At 41.3% G+C, this 19,730-nt stretch overlaps 1 protein-coding gene across 6 annotated transcripts in view; it reads left to right on the top strand.

Moving 5' to 3' along the window:
* WDPCP (WD repeat containing planar cell polarity effector) overlaps positions 1-19,730 on the top strand; it is a 210,854-nt gene that overhangs the window by 64,655 nt on the left and 126,469 nt on the right. For all 6 annotated transcript variants that reach the window (XM_081855533.1, XM_081855534.1, XM_081855532.1 and 3 more), the window contains exons 4-7: positions 463-513; positions 5,391-5,461; positions 5,714-5,773; positions 13,730-13,844. In XM_081855533.1, coding sequence (XP_081711659.1) covers positions 463-513; positions 5,391-5,461; positions 5,714-5,773; positions 13,730-13,844 — 297 coding nt within the window. The remainder of the gene's footprint in view (positions 1-462; positions 514-5,390; positions 5,462-5,713; positions 5,774-13,729; positions 13,845-19,730) is intronic.

The raw sequence follows: 19,730 nt of genomic DNA on the forward strand, positions 1-19,730 counted from the left end.
TGGCCTCCTGGATCCTCCTCACCTGATATTTTGAAATAGACATTTCAGAGTGAATGATCAATTTTCTTTATCTGATTAATCCTTTTAATCCCAGAAGATTCATGATGGGCCAAAAGGCACAGTTACTTCATGTTTGAGTCCAGGTCAAAGTGGTGGCTTGTATGGGCATCACATGCTCCTTCTAGAGTTCTGGTGGCAGCCTGACTCAGCTTCTCGTTTGGATTCAGTTGTAGTTCACTTCACTATCTGATTACATTCAATCCTTTATAATATTGACCCACCTGCTGGGATTGCTCAAGTCTATTTCACTTCAAACTTAAGACATCTGTCCAGGAAATGAGAACTTTAAAACTCCCCCACCTTTCAGATCTCTGTACTTTTCCTAAATGTGTAATAATTAGCATTTTGCTGACAATAAATGATAAGGTTGTTGGAACTTTGTTCTTTTTCTCCTTCTTTTAGAACCACAAGTGAACTTTAGCTGCTTATATGAGAAACAACAGTTAGCAGAATGTAAGACCTATTTTCAGTTTCCTTATTACTGTAAAAAAAAGAGTTAAAATATTATGTTTTAATTTATTTGAATTTATAACCTGCCCAGTACAAAACTGAAAAGAGTTTTAAAAAGTTAAAATTATACAAAATACAATCACAAAAAATGTGTGAGTACAAAATACACAACTGTGAAACTCTCGAAGTTTAGACTGTGTTAATTACTTTTCAGTTTATATGCTTTGATGTCTAAACGTAGCCCATGGCAGCAGCCCTTTTTGCTGTTTTTACTGGGAAACTCACTTTGTCATCCTGAAATAAAGGCGGAACACACACAAATTATTCTTGTTGTTAATTATATACAGTGTTGATCTATTCTACTCTTCATCTCCTTCTAGTAAAAGTGGATGCAAGCAGGGCAGAATGAGGAGACAGGAGAAACTGGACTTGTGGTTTGTCTCACTCCAGACAAACCACATGCTGTAGCCAATGCTTGCTCCTGACCTGATGCTCATAGTTTAGAGAAAATAAACCCTGAAGCTGGATCCACACGTAACCCTAAGGCAAACCATGACTTAACTCTTGGTAGCACTGCAGCAGCAGGACCAGTGGAGGAGAGAAGTGGCTGCAGTTTTGCTCCAAGTGCCACTACGCTTTCTCAGATCTCTAAATGAAAGACAGTATATAAATCAACTAACTAACTAACTAACTAACTAACTAACTAACTAACTAACTAACATTTAGCCTTGGTTTTACTTCACATTATAGTGCAATACCGCTTTCAGTTCACCATTCCTTCTGTGTGCCCCGCAAAATTGGCCCTAGGGAGTTGGAATAACCCCTGGAACAGCAAGCAGCGAGTGGAGGAGAGGGTGAATTGTTTCATCTAGCAAGCCAAAATGCTTGTCCTGATGAGATTACCACCTTACTATGATGCTAAATTCCTTATGTTAAGTGGTCCACCAAGACCCTCAGCAATTTTTAAGTGGTTCGGGGGGGGGGAGAGTTTGGTAGCCATTGCTATAGAGCAGGGGTGATAAGCATTTTTTTGGCCCAAGGAAAGTATTGTCTCATGGCCAGCCACTAGTGGGTGTGGCCAAATCAAAAGTGGGTGTGGTCATCTATTACTCTGGCACACAGACATGCACAGCACTTATGCAGGCACACACCAGCAATGCAAAGTACTATACCCTTAACACAGTCAGAAGTGCATACAGTCACACACAGTTGAACCCTATCAGCAGACTTAATACACATACTCTAGGCACTCAACATAACACACAACACATACACTGTCGTCCCTTCTCTTTCTCTGTCCTTGCTTCTTTCTGGCAATCTTTTCCTGGGTCATCAGCTTACTTTCTCACTGTGAGTGGTCTGGAATCTTCATTCGAACACTTCCACAGCACTCCCCCCAAAGACAGAAGTGGTGGACTCTGCGGGTCTTACTGATTTTCTGTGGACTTTAGAGGTTGTGCTGTGGTTCCCCACTAGGGTTGAAACTGTGTGGTTTGCTGCCCTCTGCTTGTAGAGGTCTCTGCTGCCAATTCCACCAATATTCAGCAGATTGCTGGAGGGCCAAGAAAATATACTTGTTTGCACAGTGGCTTACTACCCCTATTATAGAGTTTGTAGCCAGTAATAACCAAGTCCCCCTGGTTCCATTGTAGGCAGTATTGTAGCTAATCAGATTAATCCAAGGTGTGCTTATTGCTAATTGAACACTTTTCAATACATTGTCTGTATGTTCCTTTTAAAATCTAAGCCATGCAGCTCACCCATCTTGGCTCAAAGGCTTCTATCATTAACATGTAATAATAATAATAATAATAATAATAATAATAATAATAATAATAATAATAATAATAATTTATTATTTATACCCCGCCCATCTGGCTGAGTTTCCCCAGCCACTCTGGGTGGCTCACAATCGAGTATTAAAAACAATACAGCATTAAATATTAAAAACTTCCCTAAACAGGGCTGCCTTCAGATGTCTTTTAAAGATAGGATAGCTGCTTATTTCCTTCACGTCTGAAGGGAGGGTGTTCCACAGGATGAGTGCCACTACCGAGAAGGCCCTCTGTCTGGTTCCCTGTAACCTCATTTCTCGCAATGAGGGAACCACCAGAAGGCCCTCGGTGCTGGATCTCAGTGTCTGGGCTGAACGATGGGGGTGGAGATGCTCCTTCAGGTAAACAGGACCGAGGCCATTTAGGACTTTAAAGGTCAGCACCAACGCTTTGAACTGTGCTCGGAATGCAGATCTCTCAGGACCGGTGTTATGTGGTCTCAGCGGCCACTCCTAGTCACCAGTCTAGCTGCCACATTCTGGATTAATTGCAGTTTCCGGGTCACCTTCAAAGGTAGAACGCAGAGCGCATTGCAGTAGTCCAAGCAGGAGATAACTAGAGCATGCACCACTTTGGCGAGACAGTCCGCGGGCAGGTAGTCTCAGCCTGCGTACCAGATGGAGCTGGTAGACAGCTGCCCTGGACGCAGAATTGACCTGCACCTCAATGGACAGCTGTGAGTCCAAAATGACCCCCAGGCTGTGCACCTGGTCCTTCAGGGGCACAGTTACCCCATTCAGGACTAGGGAGTCCTCCACATCTGCCCGCCTCCTGTCCCCCAAAAACAGTACTTCTGTCTTGCCAGGATTCAACCTCAATCTGTTAGCCGCCATCCATCCTCCAACCACCTCCAGATACTCACACAGGACCTTCACCGCCTTCACTGCTTGTGATTTGAAAGAGAGGTAGAGCTGGGTATCATCCACATACTGATGAACACCCAGCCCAAACCCCCTGATGATCTCTCCCAGCGGCTGCATGTAGATGTTGAAAAGCATGGGGGAGAGGACAGAACCCTGAGGCACCCCACAAGTGAGAGTCCATGGGTCTGAACACTCATCCCCCAACACCACTTTCTGGACACGGCCCAGGAGAAAGGAGCGGAACCACCATATAACAGTGCCCCCAGCTCCCAGCCCCTCTAGACGGTCCAGAAGGATGTTATGGTCGATGGTGTCAAAGGCCGCTGAGAGATCCAGCAGAACTAGGAAACAGCTCTCACCTTTGTCCCTAGCCCGCTGGAGGTCATCGACCAGCGCAACCAAGGCAATTTCAGTCCCTTGGTGAGGCCTGAATCCCGATTGGAAGGGATCCAAATGGTCCACATCCTCCAGGCGTGCTTGGAGTTGTTCAGCAACCACCCGCTCAATCACCTTGCCCAAGAATGGTAGATTTGAGATTTGGCGATAGTTGGCCATATTGGCCGGGTCTTTTTTTTTTTAAGAAGAAGTTTAATGACTGCCTCTTTCAGCGGATCTGGGAATGTTCCCTCACAGAGGGAAGCATTCACCACCCCGCAGAGCCCATCGCCCAACCCTTCCCGGCTCGTTTTTATCAGCCAGGATGGGCAAGGATCAAGGAGACAGGTGGTCGATTTCACTCGTCCAAGTAGCCTGTCCACATCCTCGGAGGTAACAGATTGGAATTGATCCCATGTAACAAGACTAGACAGGACTCTAGCACTCTCCCGCCCTGACCCTGCTCCCACGGTGGAGTCTACCTCCTTCTGAATCTGAGCGACTTTATCTGCAAAAAACTTTGCAAAAACATTGCAGGAGATCTTGGGGTCCCTACCAGGCCCTGGTGACGAAGGTGGTTCCGATAGATTGTGAACCACCTGAAAGAGTCTCCTGCTGCTGTTTTCTGCAGATGCAATAGAGGCGGTGAAGAAGGCCCTCTTCGCCGTCACCATTGCCACTTGGTAGGTTCAATGTTGAGCTCTAGCCCGTGTCCGGTCTGATTCAGAATGAGTCTGAATCAGAAAACATGGGTCTCTCTCCAAATGCCTCTGACACGTGCTTTATGGCTCTTTGGCCTCTTTGACTATCATGTCCCACTACTTTCATTGCCTAAGTCCTGTTCCATCCCCATTTGGACAGTCTCTGCACATGAAAAAGGTGAAAAGTATGACTGCCATCCTTTAAGGCTGATTAATCTTGAACCCGATGTTCCTGAGCTGCTGCAGCTTTCTCTGCACCCTTTTCATGTTAAGGCCAATGCAAGTCCGCCTTGTCCCAAAACATTCCCCCATGCCAAACAAATGCAAGCCCACTGCCTTGCTCTTGCATTGAGACCCCACCACTAGCTGGCCCTGCATGTAGAACAGCTTTCTTAGAAATTCTATCTATGTTCAAGATACTGGCTTTCAACCTCTTACCTTACAATACAAATTTGGCTTCCAGTTCTGCAGGACTATATTTTACTATGTCATTGGTGCCAAAGTGCGCTGAAACCAATGACTCCTCCCCAATTTCTGGTTGTTTATGGCCACCAGCTGAGTTGCTAAATACAAGACATTTAAGTTGAATGAAGTCTGGACTATTGTATTTTGGGGGCTGACTTCAGCTGATCTGAATGTTGGAATTAAATACAATTTTGGTGGTCTCTTACTCCCTCCAGATTAAGTTGCATAATTTTACTGAAGGCATTTGACCGAAGTGCCAATCTAAGCATGCTGGTTTCATTATACAGGAGGAGATAACAGTTTGATCGATGATACGACAGGGCATTTGGTACCATATGGTCTTAAAATATTTTGGTTGTGCTATTTTGAAAGGAGTTATTGATAATATCACTTAACTTGATATTGAACCTGCTTCTAGCTATTTAAATGTGTGTTCCCTTTGGGAAAAGACAGAACCTCTACCAGAGTGATTCAGATTGATTTAATAAAATTTTGTCTATGGAGCCTGTGTCAGAATTATAAACACATTTATTGTAAGATAGAAAATATTCAGTATTTAATAATAAAATATGAAGTAAAATCCAGCATTTTACATATCTGGATATGTAGATAATATCTTATACATACTTTTTGTTTGCTAGCTCGAGATTATCCTTGGATACTTAAGAACAAACGTCCGGAAAAGCTGCGAGACACACTTAAGGAGCTAGAGGTACCTTTCAGAAAGTTTCAAGCATAATAACAATTAATCCAGTTTTTCAGATCTCTTTCAACAGCTTTAATTTTCATAAAAGATCATCCCTTCTGGTGATAAGTGCTCTTTTGTCTGGTGGGTTATCCAAAACAGTTGCATCTTTGTTTAGCATGTCAGGCAATCTCTCCTCCTTGAAAATCAGAAGCACTTTATCTACAAATGAAATGTGTACAGCCATCTATACACTGTCTATTTTTGGTTGTCCTCCAGGAACTGATGCAAAACAGTCGGTGTGTACTGAGCAAATGGAAGAGCAAATACGTCTGTCAGGTAAAATATTTTGACATGCTCTTGCAATGTTCTGTCAACAGAATTGAACAATTGTTAAGTGATTATGTAGAGGTACAAAGTTAACTGGTTCTGTTTGCTTAAAAAAACAATTTAAGACCCAGCTAAAATTCTTCTTGGTGAAAATGGCTATATTCAAATAGGGATGCAGTCAGGTAAAATGTATGATGTGCTGTGTTCTCATTTAAAATTAATTGTTCAATATATTAAGCAACTTTGAACTGGACCTATGCTGAGTCAGGAGTGTAGTTAAAGAGAAATTCATTATATTTTGTGCATGACACATTTGTCTGTAAAAGTACTTAATTCAAAATGTGCAGCACAGTGACAGGAACTGTAAAATAACCAACTACTTTAGATTTGTTACCAAATGACGTAAACTGCTCAGAGGCCATAGTGGCATGTGTCTGTATTCCTATCTACATAAATATCCATACAATATATAAAGAAAACATCTGCTCACATCCTTGTTAGCAACATGGGAAGTGGAAACAGGTTGAAAACCTAGAGTGTGTGATTCAGCATTCTAATCAACAGCTTTTCCTTGAAATATGTTTAATGTATTTAACTCATTAAAAGCTATTCCTAGCTTTTTATCCCTGATCTTTAACAGATATCTCCTTAAGCTTACCACTGCTTAACAGAGAGTGTTGAATTTTGAACAGTATTACTAATATACAGTCTAGCCCTCAACCAGTGTCATTTATCCAAGCCCCATTAAAATGAATTGAATTCTCTTGTAATTGTAACTGTACTTTCCAAAGTTAAAATCTGTTCAACTCTAATAATATATTTAGCCTTCCCTTGCAACCCAATTACTTTTACTGAAAAATTCAAAGTCAAAAGTAAGATGGTGATGGTTAATAATAATACTGTTTAAGCTACAATCCCAGGTACAATCTTTTCCTTCTCCTCCTGCAATGAGGCTACATTTTAATATTTTAATGTTTCAATATTTTAATGTTGTATTTTAATTTTGTTTTTAAGTTGTAATCATTCAACTTGTTTTTATTATTGCTTGTAAGCTGCTCTGAGCCCGGCCTTGGCTGGGGAGGGCGGGGTATAAATTATTATTATTATTATTATTATTATTATTATTATTATTATTATTACCTGAGAGTATGCCCATTGAACACAATGAGGCATACTTCTGAATAAGCATATACAAAACTAATGTTGTAATCCTATGCCCACTTACTTGAGGGTAATCAGTGGTACATGTGTAGGATGACAAATCAGAGGTGACACTGAATCCAGGTAATATATCCCTCTTAAATTCAAAACTGAAAAATTTATTTCACCTCTACTTGGCCTCCTTACAAGAGGACCGGAAGGTAGTCCTTCTTTTTAAATAAGAAGAAATGATACACGAGATCAGTAAATTACAGCACATTGGACTTCTGTACCAGGAGAATTGGTAAAAACTATGATTTAACCACAATCATTAAACATATAGGGGAACAAGCCTTACTGAGGATTGATTTAGCATGACTTCTGGCAAAGGGAAAGCCTGCCTTGCTAGCCTTTTAGAATTGTTTGAGAGTGTCATGCAGATAGAAGCAATCTGGTAGACTGTGACAGCAAAGGTCAGGACTTGCTGATCCTTTGCTGGCATCTAGCCCTTTAAGTAGGCCCTGATCCACACTACCAGGCGCCAACAAGCTGATGACATTTGGACTAGGACCTGCCCTCCCATGAGACTGGAGGATGCAGTCATCTCAGGATGGCAGTTGGGAGGGGCAGCATAGCCAGGCCCTGAGATGTTGCCTGCCTTATTATCTGATTCCCCCCACCGCCTGCTCTTCCGATGCCCCCGCTGCGAGGAGAAGAAGGTGGAAGGGCATTGGAAGAGCCCATTGGAAGGGGGGCATCAGAGGATAAGGCAGGAGGAGCTGGCCGCAGGTGTGTGTTTGTGCTATTTTCTGTTTTGCCTCCAGCAGCAAAACATCCTGAGGTGGCCCTGATTGGATATTGCCCACAAAGTCCACCTGGGAAGGGAAAAGGGTGAGGCACTATCCTGATGGCATGGAAGAAGACTGGCTGCTGTGTCTTAGGCAGAGTGAAGGGTGGGGAGACAAGGAGGATATAAAAAGGTTCAGAGGGAGGTAGGGGGAAGTACAGGGAACAGTGGAGGTACAGGGAACAGCCTGTCCACATTTTGATATAAGGGTGGGTTGAAGCTCTTTTGCAACTGAGAGGGAGATGTGTGTTTCCTCTCCCAAAATTTAAAGCCTTCCACACCTTCCTTGGCCTAAAAGCCAAGCATGGGTCGCACCCTTTCCTTCCTTAAGATTGCAAATACTTGGATCTACTTACCCACAGAAATATTTATTGTGTGTTGTTTTAAGTATGTATGTTCATTGTGAGGGGAAGATGAGTAAAATAAAACCATTACACTAACAATGATTTTGACTTGCATGTGTCTATAAGGAATGCAACACATTTTTTTTATTTATTTTACAAGTATCTGTTAGTAGAACTGAACTCTGATTTGCTGCTCTGCACATTTACTTGTGCATAGCTTGAAAGATGGGTATTATGACAAGTATGAACAGGTGATATTTTGGTTTTGAAATCTATTTAGCAGCATACAAAGAACAATGCTAAAATTAAGACAATTCTGCAGATATTATATTTAAGAAGTGTCCAATGCTTGCATAATGCTTATGCTGCCCTTGCGTTTTAGCTTACCATCAAAGTAGTTTTCAATACTACCTATCAAGTGTTCCCATGACCTGTTCCCCTTCATTGCATTTTGAGGAGGACTCACTTGTTCAGGAGGCAACATACAGTTAATTACAATTATATGGTTGGATCAAATACATCTGCATCCAATTTCTGAAACAGTAACACATAAAACCAACATAGAAGGCTAATGTTACCATAAAGGAATATGAGTGGAAGGGAGTGAATGAAAACCTCACAAACCTGCTTGAATTGCCTTACAGTTGCTCTATTACTATTTGGGCATGCAGGTGGCACTGTGGTATAAACCACTGAGCCTAGGGCTTGCTGATCAGAAAGTCGTCAGTTCAAAACTGTACGGTGGGGTGAGCTCACGTTGCTCTGTCCCAGGTTCTGCCAACCTAGCAGTTGGAAAGCATGCCAGTGCAAGTAGATAAATAGGTACCGCTGCAGCGGGAAGGTAAAAGGTGTTTCCGTGCGCTCTGGTTTCCATCACGATGTCCCATTGTGCCAGAGGCGGTTAGTGCTACTGGCCACATGACCTGGAAAGCTGTCTGCGGACAAACACCGGCTCCCTTGGTCTGAAGCGAGATGAGCACCACACCCCATAGTCACCTTTGACTGGACTTAACTGCCCAGGGGTCCTTTACCTTACCTTCACCTTTACCTTTACCTGTGCACTGTTCTGGGTGATTCTTTCTAAAGGTTTTGAGCTTATTTCCTCTAGTTTTGATGGTGTACAGTGCAGCTTTATATTTAAGCACTCTTCTGGTAACCTTTAGGCAACAAGAAATTGCATGCATGCAGGTGAGTGGGCTGCATCAATAGGAGTATAGCATCTAGATCAAGGGAAGTAATAGTGCCACTGTATTCTGCTCTGGTCAGACCTCACCTGGAGTACTGTGTCCAGTTCTGGGCACCACAGTTCAAGAAGGACACGGACAAACTGGAACGTGTCCAGAGGAGGGCAACCAAAATGGTCAAAGGCCTGGAAACGATGCCTTATGAGGAATGGCTAAGGGAGCTGGGCATGTTTAGCCTGGAGAAGAGGAGGTTAAGGGGTGATATGATAGCCATGTTCAAATATATAAAAGGATGTCACATAGAGGAGGGAGAAAGGTTGTTTTCTGCTGCTCCAGAGAAGCGGACACGGAGCAATGGATCCAAACTACAAAAAAGAAGATTCCACCTAAACATTAGGAAGAACTTCCTGACAGTAAGAGCTGTTCGACAGTGGAATTTGCTGCCCAGGAGTGTGGTGGAGTCTCCTTCTTTGGAGGTCTTTAAGCAGAGGCTTGACAACCATATGTCAGGAGTGCTCTGATGGTGTTTCCTGCTTGGCAGGGGGTTGGACTCGATGGCCCTTGTGGTCTCTTCCAACTCTATAATTCTATGGTTCTAGGAAGGAGTGGCCTGACAGAGGTTTCTGATATTGCTGCCACATGTTTATGGAATTATTCGCATTGTGTACATGAACCTTCTCAGTTGCCTCTGGGTTGAAGCTTCCTATCCAACAGGGTCACTGTTATGGGAATGGCACTATTCTTCTATTGTTTTAAAAATGTTATTTGAAGATTGTTGCAGGATGTGTTTGGTTTGCAGGCGGATTGAAGTGCAGTCGGATGTGAAGCTCTGGAGCTTGTGGTTGTAAGCATCATTTAGTGGACAATGGGAGCCTCTAACAAGAATTGGGGGGGCTCTTCTGGGGATTATAGATAACCCTATGAAGCATGCACTGAGACCAGCAACTTAGATGCAGTGGAGCCCTGTTAGCTTTAATTCCCCAACCCTGACTCAGCTGAAGATTCAGTGGTGCAACTTGCTCATCACAGCACAGCTGGGACTCAGCCAAAAGGGGTGCTCTGTGGATGTAACAGAAGCAAAACCAGACAGTGGGACTTGGGGTGAATTTTAAGCTTGTTCAACTAGGTTGTATGATCTGGCAACCTAGGATACAGTGCTAAAAGACTTGTTTTCCCTTTGCCAGGCTTCAGCAGCAGCAGCTCTGCTGATGGATGGAGTTTGGATCTGTTATAACTTTACTCCAGCTTAACTTGCTTACTCAAGTTTCTTGTGCATAGGATTACTCCTCAAATAATTATAAAATTCTCAGGGAAGAAAATATGACAGTCCTAAAAAGAGGTTTAAATGACATACTTGGCAGTACATTTATGTTGCATCATTGTGTTGTTATGTTGGTCACAATAAATATTGCGTGTGAAAAAATTGTCAGTTAATATGTAATCACAGTTTCTTAATGCTTGCTAAGAACCTCAGAGAAGAAATGAAAAATGAGTCTGTAGGTTGACATTTTCATGGAATTACCGTCATGATTTATTTGTTATAGGAGTTGTGGACAGGGTTCCATGACATCATCATGGCATATCTGCTGTCACTGCATGTTTGTTACCTACCAAGCATGGATAATATGGGGTATTGATGCTTCACATTGGAATGAATGATAACAGAATTGCTCAATACACTGTAGCTTGTCAGTATTACTATATTATGTCATGTTTCTGCTAGTATTGTTTTGCTTTTAACATTGCACCTGAGAATGCTTAGAATGATGACTACACTATGCAGATCTGGCACTGGCACTGCTGCGGCATAGTGGTTGTTGGCATAAGGCAGTTAAGTCACATTGGAAAAATATTCTATTGTGTTTGAAATACTTTTTTGTAGGAATTTTTGGGTCCTTAGCATTTGGGCCTTGGCTTTTCTGTTCCTCCTCCACACCCCCAAGATAGATTTTGTGGCAATCTCTTGTAGCTGCAATCAGGTGGTATATTTATTCTCTCACATACTAATATGTGAAACTTGTCAAGAAGACTTGTTGGTATGTGGTACTTCCCAGGGTTCTTTGGCATAGTGGAATCTATTTTTCTGGATTAATGATACGTTGCTTTCTTGAGCATGCCTCAGTATGGAGTACAGAGGTCAACCGTTTTTCCACCTGGCCTACAAACTAGCCTACTCAACTTCTAAAGAGTTTTGTTGTTCTTCAGAAACTTTATCATTTATATTTGGGGGGCAATTATAAGAACTAGCCGAACACCTCTGAGCTGTAAGATCACATTATCAACTTGAGAATAAATTGTGATTTTATCTAATCCAGCTGCAACATAAGGATAAATTGAAGTTTTGAAAGGTTGCCATAAGTGCTGGTAGAGTGTGACTGTGTCTAACATTTTTACTAGGACAAAACCTTAAAGGACATCTGCCATAACTGGGGAAGCTGATGATTATACAAAAAGATACTCACCAGATTAACAGAAAAATAGGTTGTTCTATTTCTAAAACCACAAACTAAATCAGAACTGCTTGATCTGGATATGCGTTTAGAAAGATCTGAATAGCAGGATTATGTTTTTGTTTGAACTTGTGAACCAGTTCAGAAGCAATCCTTTGTACAAAGTTTTTATACTGTGTTAAATGCCTGTACTTTGATGGCACTAAACAAATAAATACTGGAATACATTTGATTTATATAGTTGAAACAGCTTTATAAGTTTTATCTTATTCATCCTCACAAAAGTCCAGCGAAGCATATTATTGTCAGTTCACTTTATAGACTGAAAACTGAGGATGAAAAGTGTTTATGTATGCCCATGGCTGAGCTGGTTGCCCACATTAGTTGTTTTTCTCATAAAGTTCATTCTGCTATCTTTTGATACCAATTGATTATCTAACATAGTTGATCCTGATCCAGAGAAGTGCATGAAAATCTTCACCTTGCATTGGGGGTTTTGACTTCAGCTGTTAAAGGTTCCTCCACAAGAAGCTTGTTCTGAGCACACACTTAAATTGGTTGAGATAAATGAGGCCTCTGTGTTAATTGTCTGCATAGCAATCTGTTCATAAGTTTGTAATATGATAGCAGAACTATTCTTATGTGCTTATGGCCAGTGCTCAGGGATAATGGGAGTTGTAGTCCAACATCTGAATTGCCAACATGGGACAGGTAGAAACCTGGGTTAGCTGAACATCTGCAGGCCCCTCCAAAGTGTTCCACAACGAGTGCTTTAAAAGAGGCGTTCCAAGTTGATCAATGTGTCTTGCCAGGTCTCTTGTAAAATGTGCGCTCTCTCGCGCTCTCTCTCTCTCTTTCTCTCTGTCTCTGACTCATCAGGTGATTGACAGGTGGGTGGCTCTAACCATTTGTCAGTCATGGCCTGCAAGGAGCAGGGGCAATAATTCCCCGCCCCCGCTATATAGTGTGGAGTAAAATGACACTCCTTGCTCAACAGGAGTGGGGAACCTTTCTTCCTGCAGCCCCACTTGTCAATCACTCGGTATTATGACAGGTTGAATCCCACCTGGTTCTTTGCAGAGATCAGCTGTGCAAGTGAGTTCCCCACCAATCCAGATGCGTCTCTGATGTCACATCTAACATCAGCGGTGGGGCACATGGATGTGGATGGGGAAAATGGTCTCACAAGCAAAATTGGGATCCATGCCAGGCTGGATTTGATTCATGGACTGCTGGTTCTCCACCCCATGGTAGAACACAAAAACAACATATTTGTAATGTGCACCTATCCCTTTTTAAAGAAAAAAACCCTACTGCCTATGCCCACATTGCAGAGCCACAGAAGTCACCTTTAAAATGCTCCTTGATTGCAGTAGTGCTATGTTAACAAGAGCAAGAACATTTTTTGTATGCAAAGTGTACAAATTAAGCATGCATGTCCTATTTTGTGCACCTGTTCTCTTTCTCTCTTCTCTTCTCTGTTCCTATTTTCTGGGTTTTTAATATACCTTTGGATTATTGTTTTCATTGGCCCTATGAGTGGTTAACTGATTGTGCAGAGCACATGAATATGAGTTATCAAGTAACTCCACCTCACAGGTTCAAATCTATGGTGTCTTCTTTGCTTATCCAAATTTTTACTGGGCTGTAGCTTGGGGAAGGATTACAGCCATGAATAGCAGCATCTGCAGGTACTATTTTCCATGCAAATTATGGGGAATTATATCCTATAGTGAAGCATTTCATGCATAGTTGGAACAGATGTAGTCAAAGCTTGGTATGTTTTTGCTTTTCCCCTTCTCTCTCTCTCTCTCTCTCTCTCTCTCTCTCTCTCTCTCTCTTCATTTCTTGTGGTGCACCTAATCTGTTTTGCCAGCCAAGCTGTAGTATATGAAATCTATAAAAATATAGATGATAAAAGGTATTGTGGAACATATCATTCTCTACTGACAAGTTGCATCTCTCTCTCTCTCTCCCCCCCCCCCCACTATTTGGTTCAGCTCCTCTTTCATTCAGGTGTACTGGTATCCCTAGGCCTTTCAGGGCCACAGCTGGAGCGAGTGGTGATTGACAGAACCCTGATGGGGAAGCTCATCTCCGACACCATCAGCGATGGTAATTATACCCATGTGCAATTCAGTTCCCTACATTTGCAGTGGAACAGGAGGAATAGTATGTCAATTATAGTATGTCAATAGAGCAATTATTACCACTGGGGACTTGGCAACACAACAAGTAATTGCATTTAATGCCACAGTTGCCACCCTCAGGACCAAAACCACTTTAGGAAAAATATTTAACATCAAAGTTTCTATTCTTATCAACTGTTTCTAAATCTCAGTTCCTTGTATAATTTTCCCCAAAGGTATTCAAGTTTAGTACATGTAATTTCCTCCCATCTGAGAGCTTTGTTCTATATTAGTACAATGACTTGAAATAAACAGTAATACAACAGTAAAGCTTTCTGTGTGGCCTGTATCTAAAAGTTCAGTAATAATGTTAGATTACAGTATAAACTGACTTGGTCATTTTAAATATGTTCTTCCCAGTACTGTTGGCTGTGACTGAAAGCAGTGTCCCAAAGTCTCAGAAAGAGGGCTTCTTCCAGTCGTCCTCACTTGAGATCCTAAATATTTTAGGGGAACTTCAAGAGCATAGGTTCCTATTCCTTACCCATTGAAAAAAATGAACACAAAGCATGTGGCTTTTAAAATGGTATTAGACAAAATCTTAGAGGATATCTATCAGTTGTTGTTAGTCAGGATAACTAATGGAACCTTCACATGCCAAGTGCAATGTACTGTCAAATAACACTTGTTGAGCTCTTGCTTCTATGCTTTTCTTGTGAGGTTCCTGAACATATCTAGCTGGCCTCTATTGGAAGCAAAGCTCTAGTCTAGATGGAGCCTTGGTTTGCTTTTGATGTGTTTGTTGCAATACCCTTATCTGTGGGAAACAATTTCTTTTTTAAAAATATAGACTTTGAAAACTAAATACTGTCTGAGGGACATGATAGATAAAAATTGCAGCCCTAGTCTTTAATTAAATAATCTTACATCATGTTTTTGCATGTATGTGGAAAGCACTGTACAGAAATACATTAATTTCACAATTGCCCTTCTAAGTAGATCTAATTCTGTCTTATAAAAGGACTGCTTGATACAAGGTTCCAGATTATGCTTCTAGCTGAAACAAAGCTGTACTTTGTTGTAAACTAGTATGCATTAACTGTTACAGCAATCAAATAGTATGTACAGTTGTCCAGAAAACATATGATGAATTGCAAAATAGGAAATATGTGTTTTTTCCTGTATTTGAAAGACACTGGAAGAAGTGATATTTTGTCAGCTAGTGAAAACTCATCTGTTCACTTGACCCTGCCTGGGCCTTTGGTTTTTATTGTTCCTTAGATATAGCAGATGAACATTTTTATACTTTCATTTGGTTTAATGCATTTTAATGGATTGACTTAAGTTATGTTGTATCAGTAAACTTGCTTCAATACTGAGGCTGCAATTTTTGTCCCTCATGCCCCATAGACAGTATTTGAATGGCTTGCAGTTACAAAAGTCTGAGGTGAACTCAGTTCAAAGCTTTCTTTAGAATAATACCTTGACAGAGGCTTTCTTCCAGAAAGGATATTAGCATTGTTGATGTTCCCAAGCAGTAAGCAGATTTTATATTTATTAGTGCTAATGTACTTCCCATGGGTGATATAGATAGGGTGACAGAACCTGCTTGGTTCAAGTAGTTAAAGCTTGAAAGAGGCACGCTTGCCCCTCTATCTAGAATAGGTAACAACTTGTGTCTTGAGCCAAATCCGTATAACAGAAAGATCCTTTAACTTAAGTTGCACTTGTCACTCCTAAACAGTGTACTGTACTGTTCATACATAGCTTTCATCTAGCCTTTACTGCTGTACATTACATACTGTATTTAATTTAACTGCCATCTGAGCAGTTTAAAATTACAGCTGCGCTAGGGAAAACAAACTAATCAATTAATTGAATAAATTTAAATACATAGTGGGTAGGATCCTGTATTCGGATTGGGGCCCCAGGTTCAAATCCTTGGACAGGTCATGAAAACTAAAAGGTGCAGATTGCCATACCTTTGACATCTCATGAACAATAAAACTGGGGAGGGGATTATTTATTTATTTAGATTTTCTTGATTTACAGAAGTATGTGCATTGTCTCTTTTTTTCTTATTGTAAAGTTTTTCTATATATCAGTTACATATGATGTGAGGCATTAGTGTTCTATATACAAGGTTAGGGAAGGAGAAAAGAGGGGGAATAGGGGAGAGAAGTGGTAAACATATTCTTATATTTAGTGTGGGGGTTTTATGTCACTATCATTTGGGTGGGTTCTCTTTCTGTTTCTTTATTGTATAGTTTGGGTGTGAGGCCCAAGGTATGGTTGGCTGTGTTTAGTTGGCTGCTGTGAGATTTGTTTTTGTTATTTATAATAATTTTTATAAGGTTTTACAAATACTTTCCAGCATAACATCATTTTTCTATAATCATCAAAACTATATTTGGCTATATAAGCCTAAGACTTCCCTCATCCCCGACTTTTGGTTTTCCCACCTACTCTCTAATATTACATTTTTGTAAGTTTTTATTATTATTAAACCTTAGTCTTTATCAATCATTTATATATTATACTTAATAATAATTCATAACCATTTAACCTTACAAAACATATTGTAACCCTGCTAGCGATGTCAATTGTTTACAATTGTCTTTCAGATATAACATTAGAACCTCAAAGCCAAAGTGAGAGCATTTGGGTCAAAATTAAGGGAGAGATGAATAACAGGGACCTCATTGTGGGAGTTTACTATAGATCCCCAAGCCAAACGGAGGACATAGATGATGCCTTCCTGGAACAGATGGCCAAGCATGCAAAAGGAAGGGAGATAGTAGTAATGGGGGACTTCAATTACCCGGATATTTGCTGGATGTCAAACTCAGCCAAGAGCATAAGGTCAAACAGATTCCTCAATGGCCTTGCAGACAACTTCGTTGTCCAGAAAGTGGGTGAAGCAACAAGAGGAACAGCCATTTTAGATCTGGTCCTAACCAATGTGGATGACCTGGTTAGTGGGGTAGAAGTGGAAGGATCATTAGGCGTGAGTGATCATGCTCTTCTGAAGTTTACTCTACAGCGGAAAGGAGCAGCCAAGCATACTAGGACTCAATTTCTTGACTTTAGGAAAGCCGACTTCATAAAACTTAGGGAAGTGCTGGGTGAGATCCCATGGACAGTAATACTAAAAGGAAAGGGAGTTCATGATGGCTGGGAGTTTGTTAAGAGAGAGATAGTAAAAGCACAACTTCAGGCAATACCAATGAGACGGAAACATGGAAGGTGCCTAAAGAAGCTGGGGTGGCTATCTAAAGAACTTTTAACTGAGTTAAGATTAAAAAAGGATGTGTACAAAAAATGGAAAAGGGGGGAAACCACCAAAGAGGAATTCAAACAAATAGCCAGCACGTGTAGACACAAAGTCAGAAAAGCTAAAGCACAGAATGAACTCAGGCTTGCTAGAGAGGTTAAAAGCAACAAAAAAGGCTTTTATGGGTATGTTCATAGCAAAAGGAAGAACAAAGAAACAGTGGGGTCACTGAGAGGAGAAGATGGTGAAATGCAAACAGGGGACACAGAAAGGGCTGAACTCCTCAATGCCTTCTTTGCCTCAGTCTTCTCCGATAAAGAAAACAATGCCCGACCTGAAGAATTTGGAGCAAATGATTCAGCAGAGGAAACACAGCCCAGAATAACTAAGGAGAGAGATAGTACAAGAATACTTGGCTAGTTTAGATGTATTCAAGTCTCCAGGGCCAGAGGAACTGCATCCAAGAGTATTAAAAGAACTGGCAGATGTGATCTCAGAACCACTGGCAGTCATCTTTGAGAATTCCTGGAGAACAGGCGAAGTCCCGGCAGACTGGAGGAGGGCAAATGTTGTCCCTATTTTCAAAAAGGGGAAAAGAGAGGACCCAAATAATTACCGCCCAGTCAGTCTGACATCAATACCAGGGAAGATTCTGGAGCAGATCATTAAGCAAACAGTCTGTGAGCACCTAGAAAGGAATGCTGTGATCACCAATAGTCAGCATGGATTTCTGAAAAATAAGTCATGTCAGACTAACCTGATCTCGTTTTTTGACAGAATTACAACCCTGGTAGATGAAGGGAATGCAGTGGATGTAGCCTACCTTGATTTCAGCAAGGCATTTGACAAGGTGCCCCATGATATTCTTGTAAAGAAGCTGGTAAAATGCGGTCTTGACTATGCTACCACTCAGTGGATTTGTAACTGGCTGACTGACTGAACCCAAAGGGTGCTCATCAATGGTTCCTCTTCATCCTGGAGAAGAGTGACTAGTGGGGTGCCACAGGGTTCTGTCTTGGGCCCGGTCTTATTCAACATCTTTATCAACGACTTGGATGATGGACTCGAGGGCATCCTGATCAAATTTGCAGATGACACCAAACTGGGAGGGGTGGCTAACACCCCAGAGGACAGGATCACACTTCAAAATGACCTTGACAGATTAGAGAACTGGGCCAAAACAAACAAGATGAATTTTAATAGGGAGAAATGTAAAGTATTGCACTTGGGCAAAAAAAATGAGAGGCACAAATACAAGATGGGTGACACCTGGCTTGAGAGCAGTACATGTGAAAAGGATCTAGGAGTCTTGGTTGACCACAAACTTGACATGAGCCAATAGTGTGACGCGGCAGCTAAAAAAGCCAATGCAATTCTGGGCTGCATCAATAGGAGTATTGCATCTAGATCAAGGGAAGTAATAGTGCCACTGTATTCTGCTCTGGTCAGATCTCACCTGGAGTACTGTGTCCAGTTCTGGGCACCACAGTTCAAGAAGGACACTGACAAACTGGAACGTGTCCAGAGGAGGGCAACCAAAATGGTCAAAGGCCTGGAAACGATGCCTTATGAAGAACGGCTAAGGGAGCTGGGCATGTTTAGCCTGGATAAGAGGAGGTTAAGGGGTGATATGATAGCCATGTTCAAATATATAAAAGGATGTCACATAGAGGAGGGAAAAAGGTTGTTTTCTGCTGCTCCAGAGAAGCGGACACGGAGCAATGGTTCCAAACTACAAGAAAGATGATTCCACCTAAACATTAGGAAGAACTTCCTGACAGTAAGAGCTGTTCGACAGTGGAATTTGCTGCCCAGGAGTGTGGTGGAGTCTCCTTCTTTGGAGGTCTTTAAGCAGAGGCTTGACAACCATATGTCAGGAGTGCTCTGAAGGTGTTTCCTGCTTGGCAGGGGGTTGGACTCGATGGCCCTTGTGGTCTCTTCCAACTCTATGATTCTATGATTCTATAAATTTATTCCAGTCTTTCAGAAAAGTCTGGTCCTGCTGGTTCCGAATTTTCCCCATCAATTTCGGCCATTCTGCATAGTCCAATTGTTTCATCTGCCACTCTTCTTTCATTGGTATCTCTTCTTGTTTCCATCTTTGGGCTAATAATATTCTTGCTGCAGTTGTTGCATATAAAAACAATGCTTTATCTTGCTTGTGTATTTCTCTACCTACAATATCTATCAAGAAAGCTTCTGGGTTTTTTTTTATAAACGTATATCATTTTCCAAAAAGCCTCCACCTCCTTACAAACCCACCACATATGATAAAAGGTACCTTCTTTTTCTTTACATTTCCAGCATTGATTATTTGTTCTATACATTTTTGCTAATTTCACTGGTGTTAAGTACCATCTGTACATCATTTTCATTATATTTTCTTTAAGCAAACTGCATGCAGTAAAATTTATTCCATCTTTCCACATCCTTTCCCAATCTTCTAACTGTATATTATGACCAATATCTTTTGCCCAATGTATCATTGCAGATTTAACTTCTTCATCATTTGTATGCCATTCCAATAGTAACTTATACATTTTTGACAATATTTTTACTTTATTGCTTAATAAATCCAATTCAAACCTGGATCTTTTA

Source organism: Podarcis erhardii (assembly GCF_964252035.2).
Source record: "Podarcis erhardii genome assembly, chromosome: 3".
Classification (NCBI taxonomy): domain Eukaryota; kingdom Metazoa; phylum Chordata; class Lepidosauria; order Squamata; family Lacertidae; genus Podarcis; species Podarcis erhardii.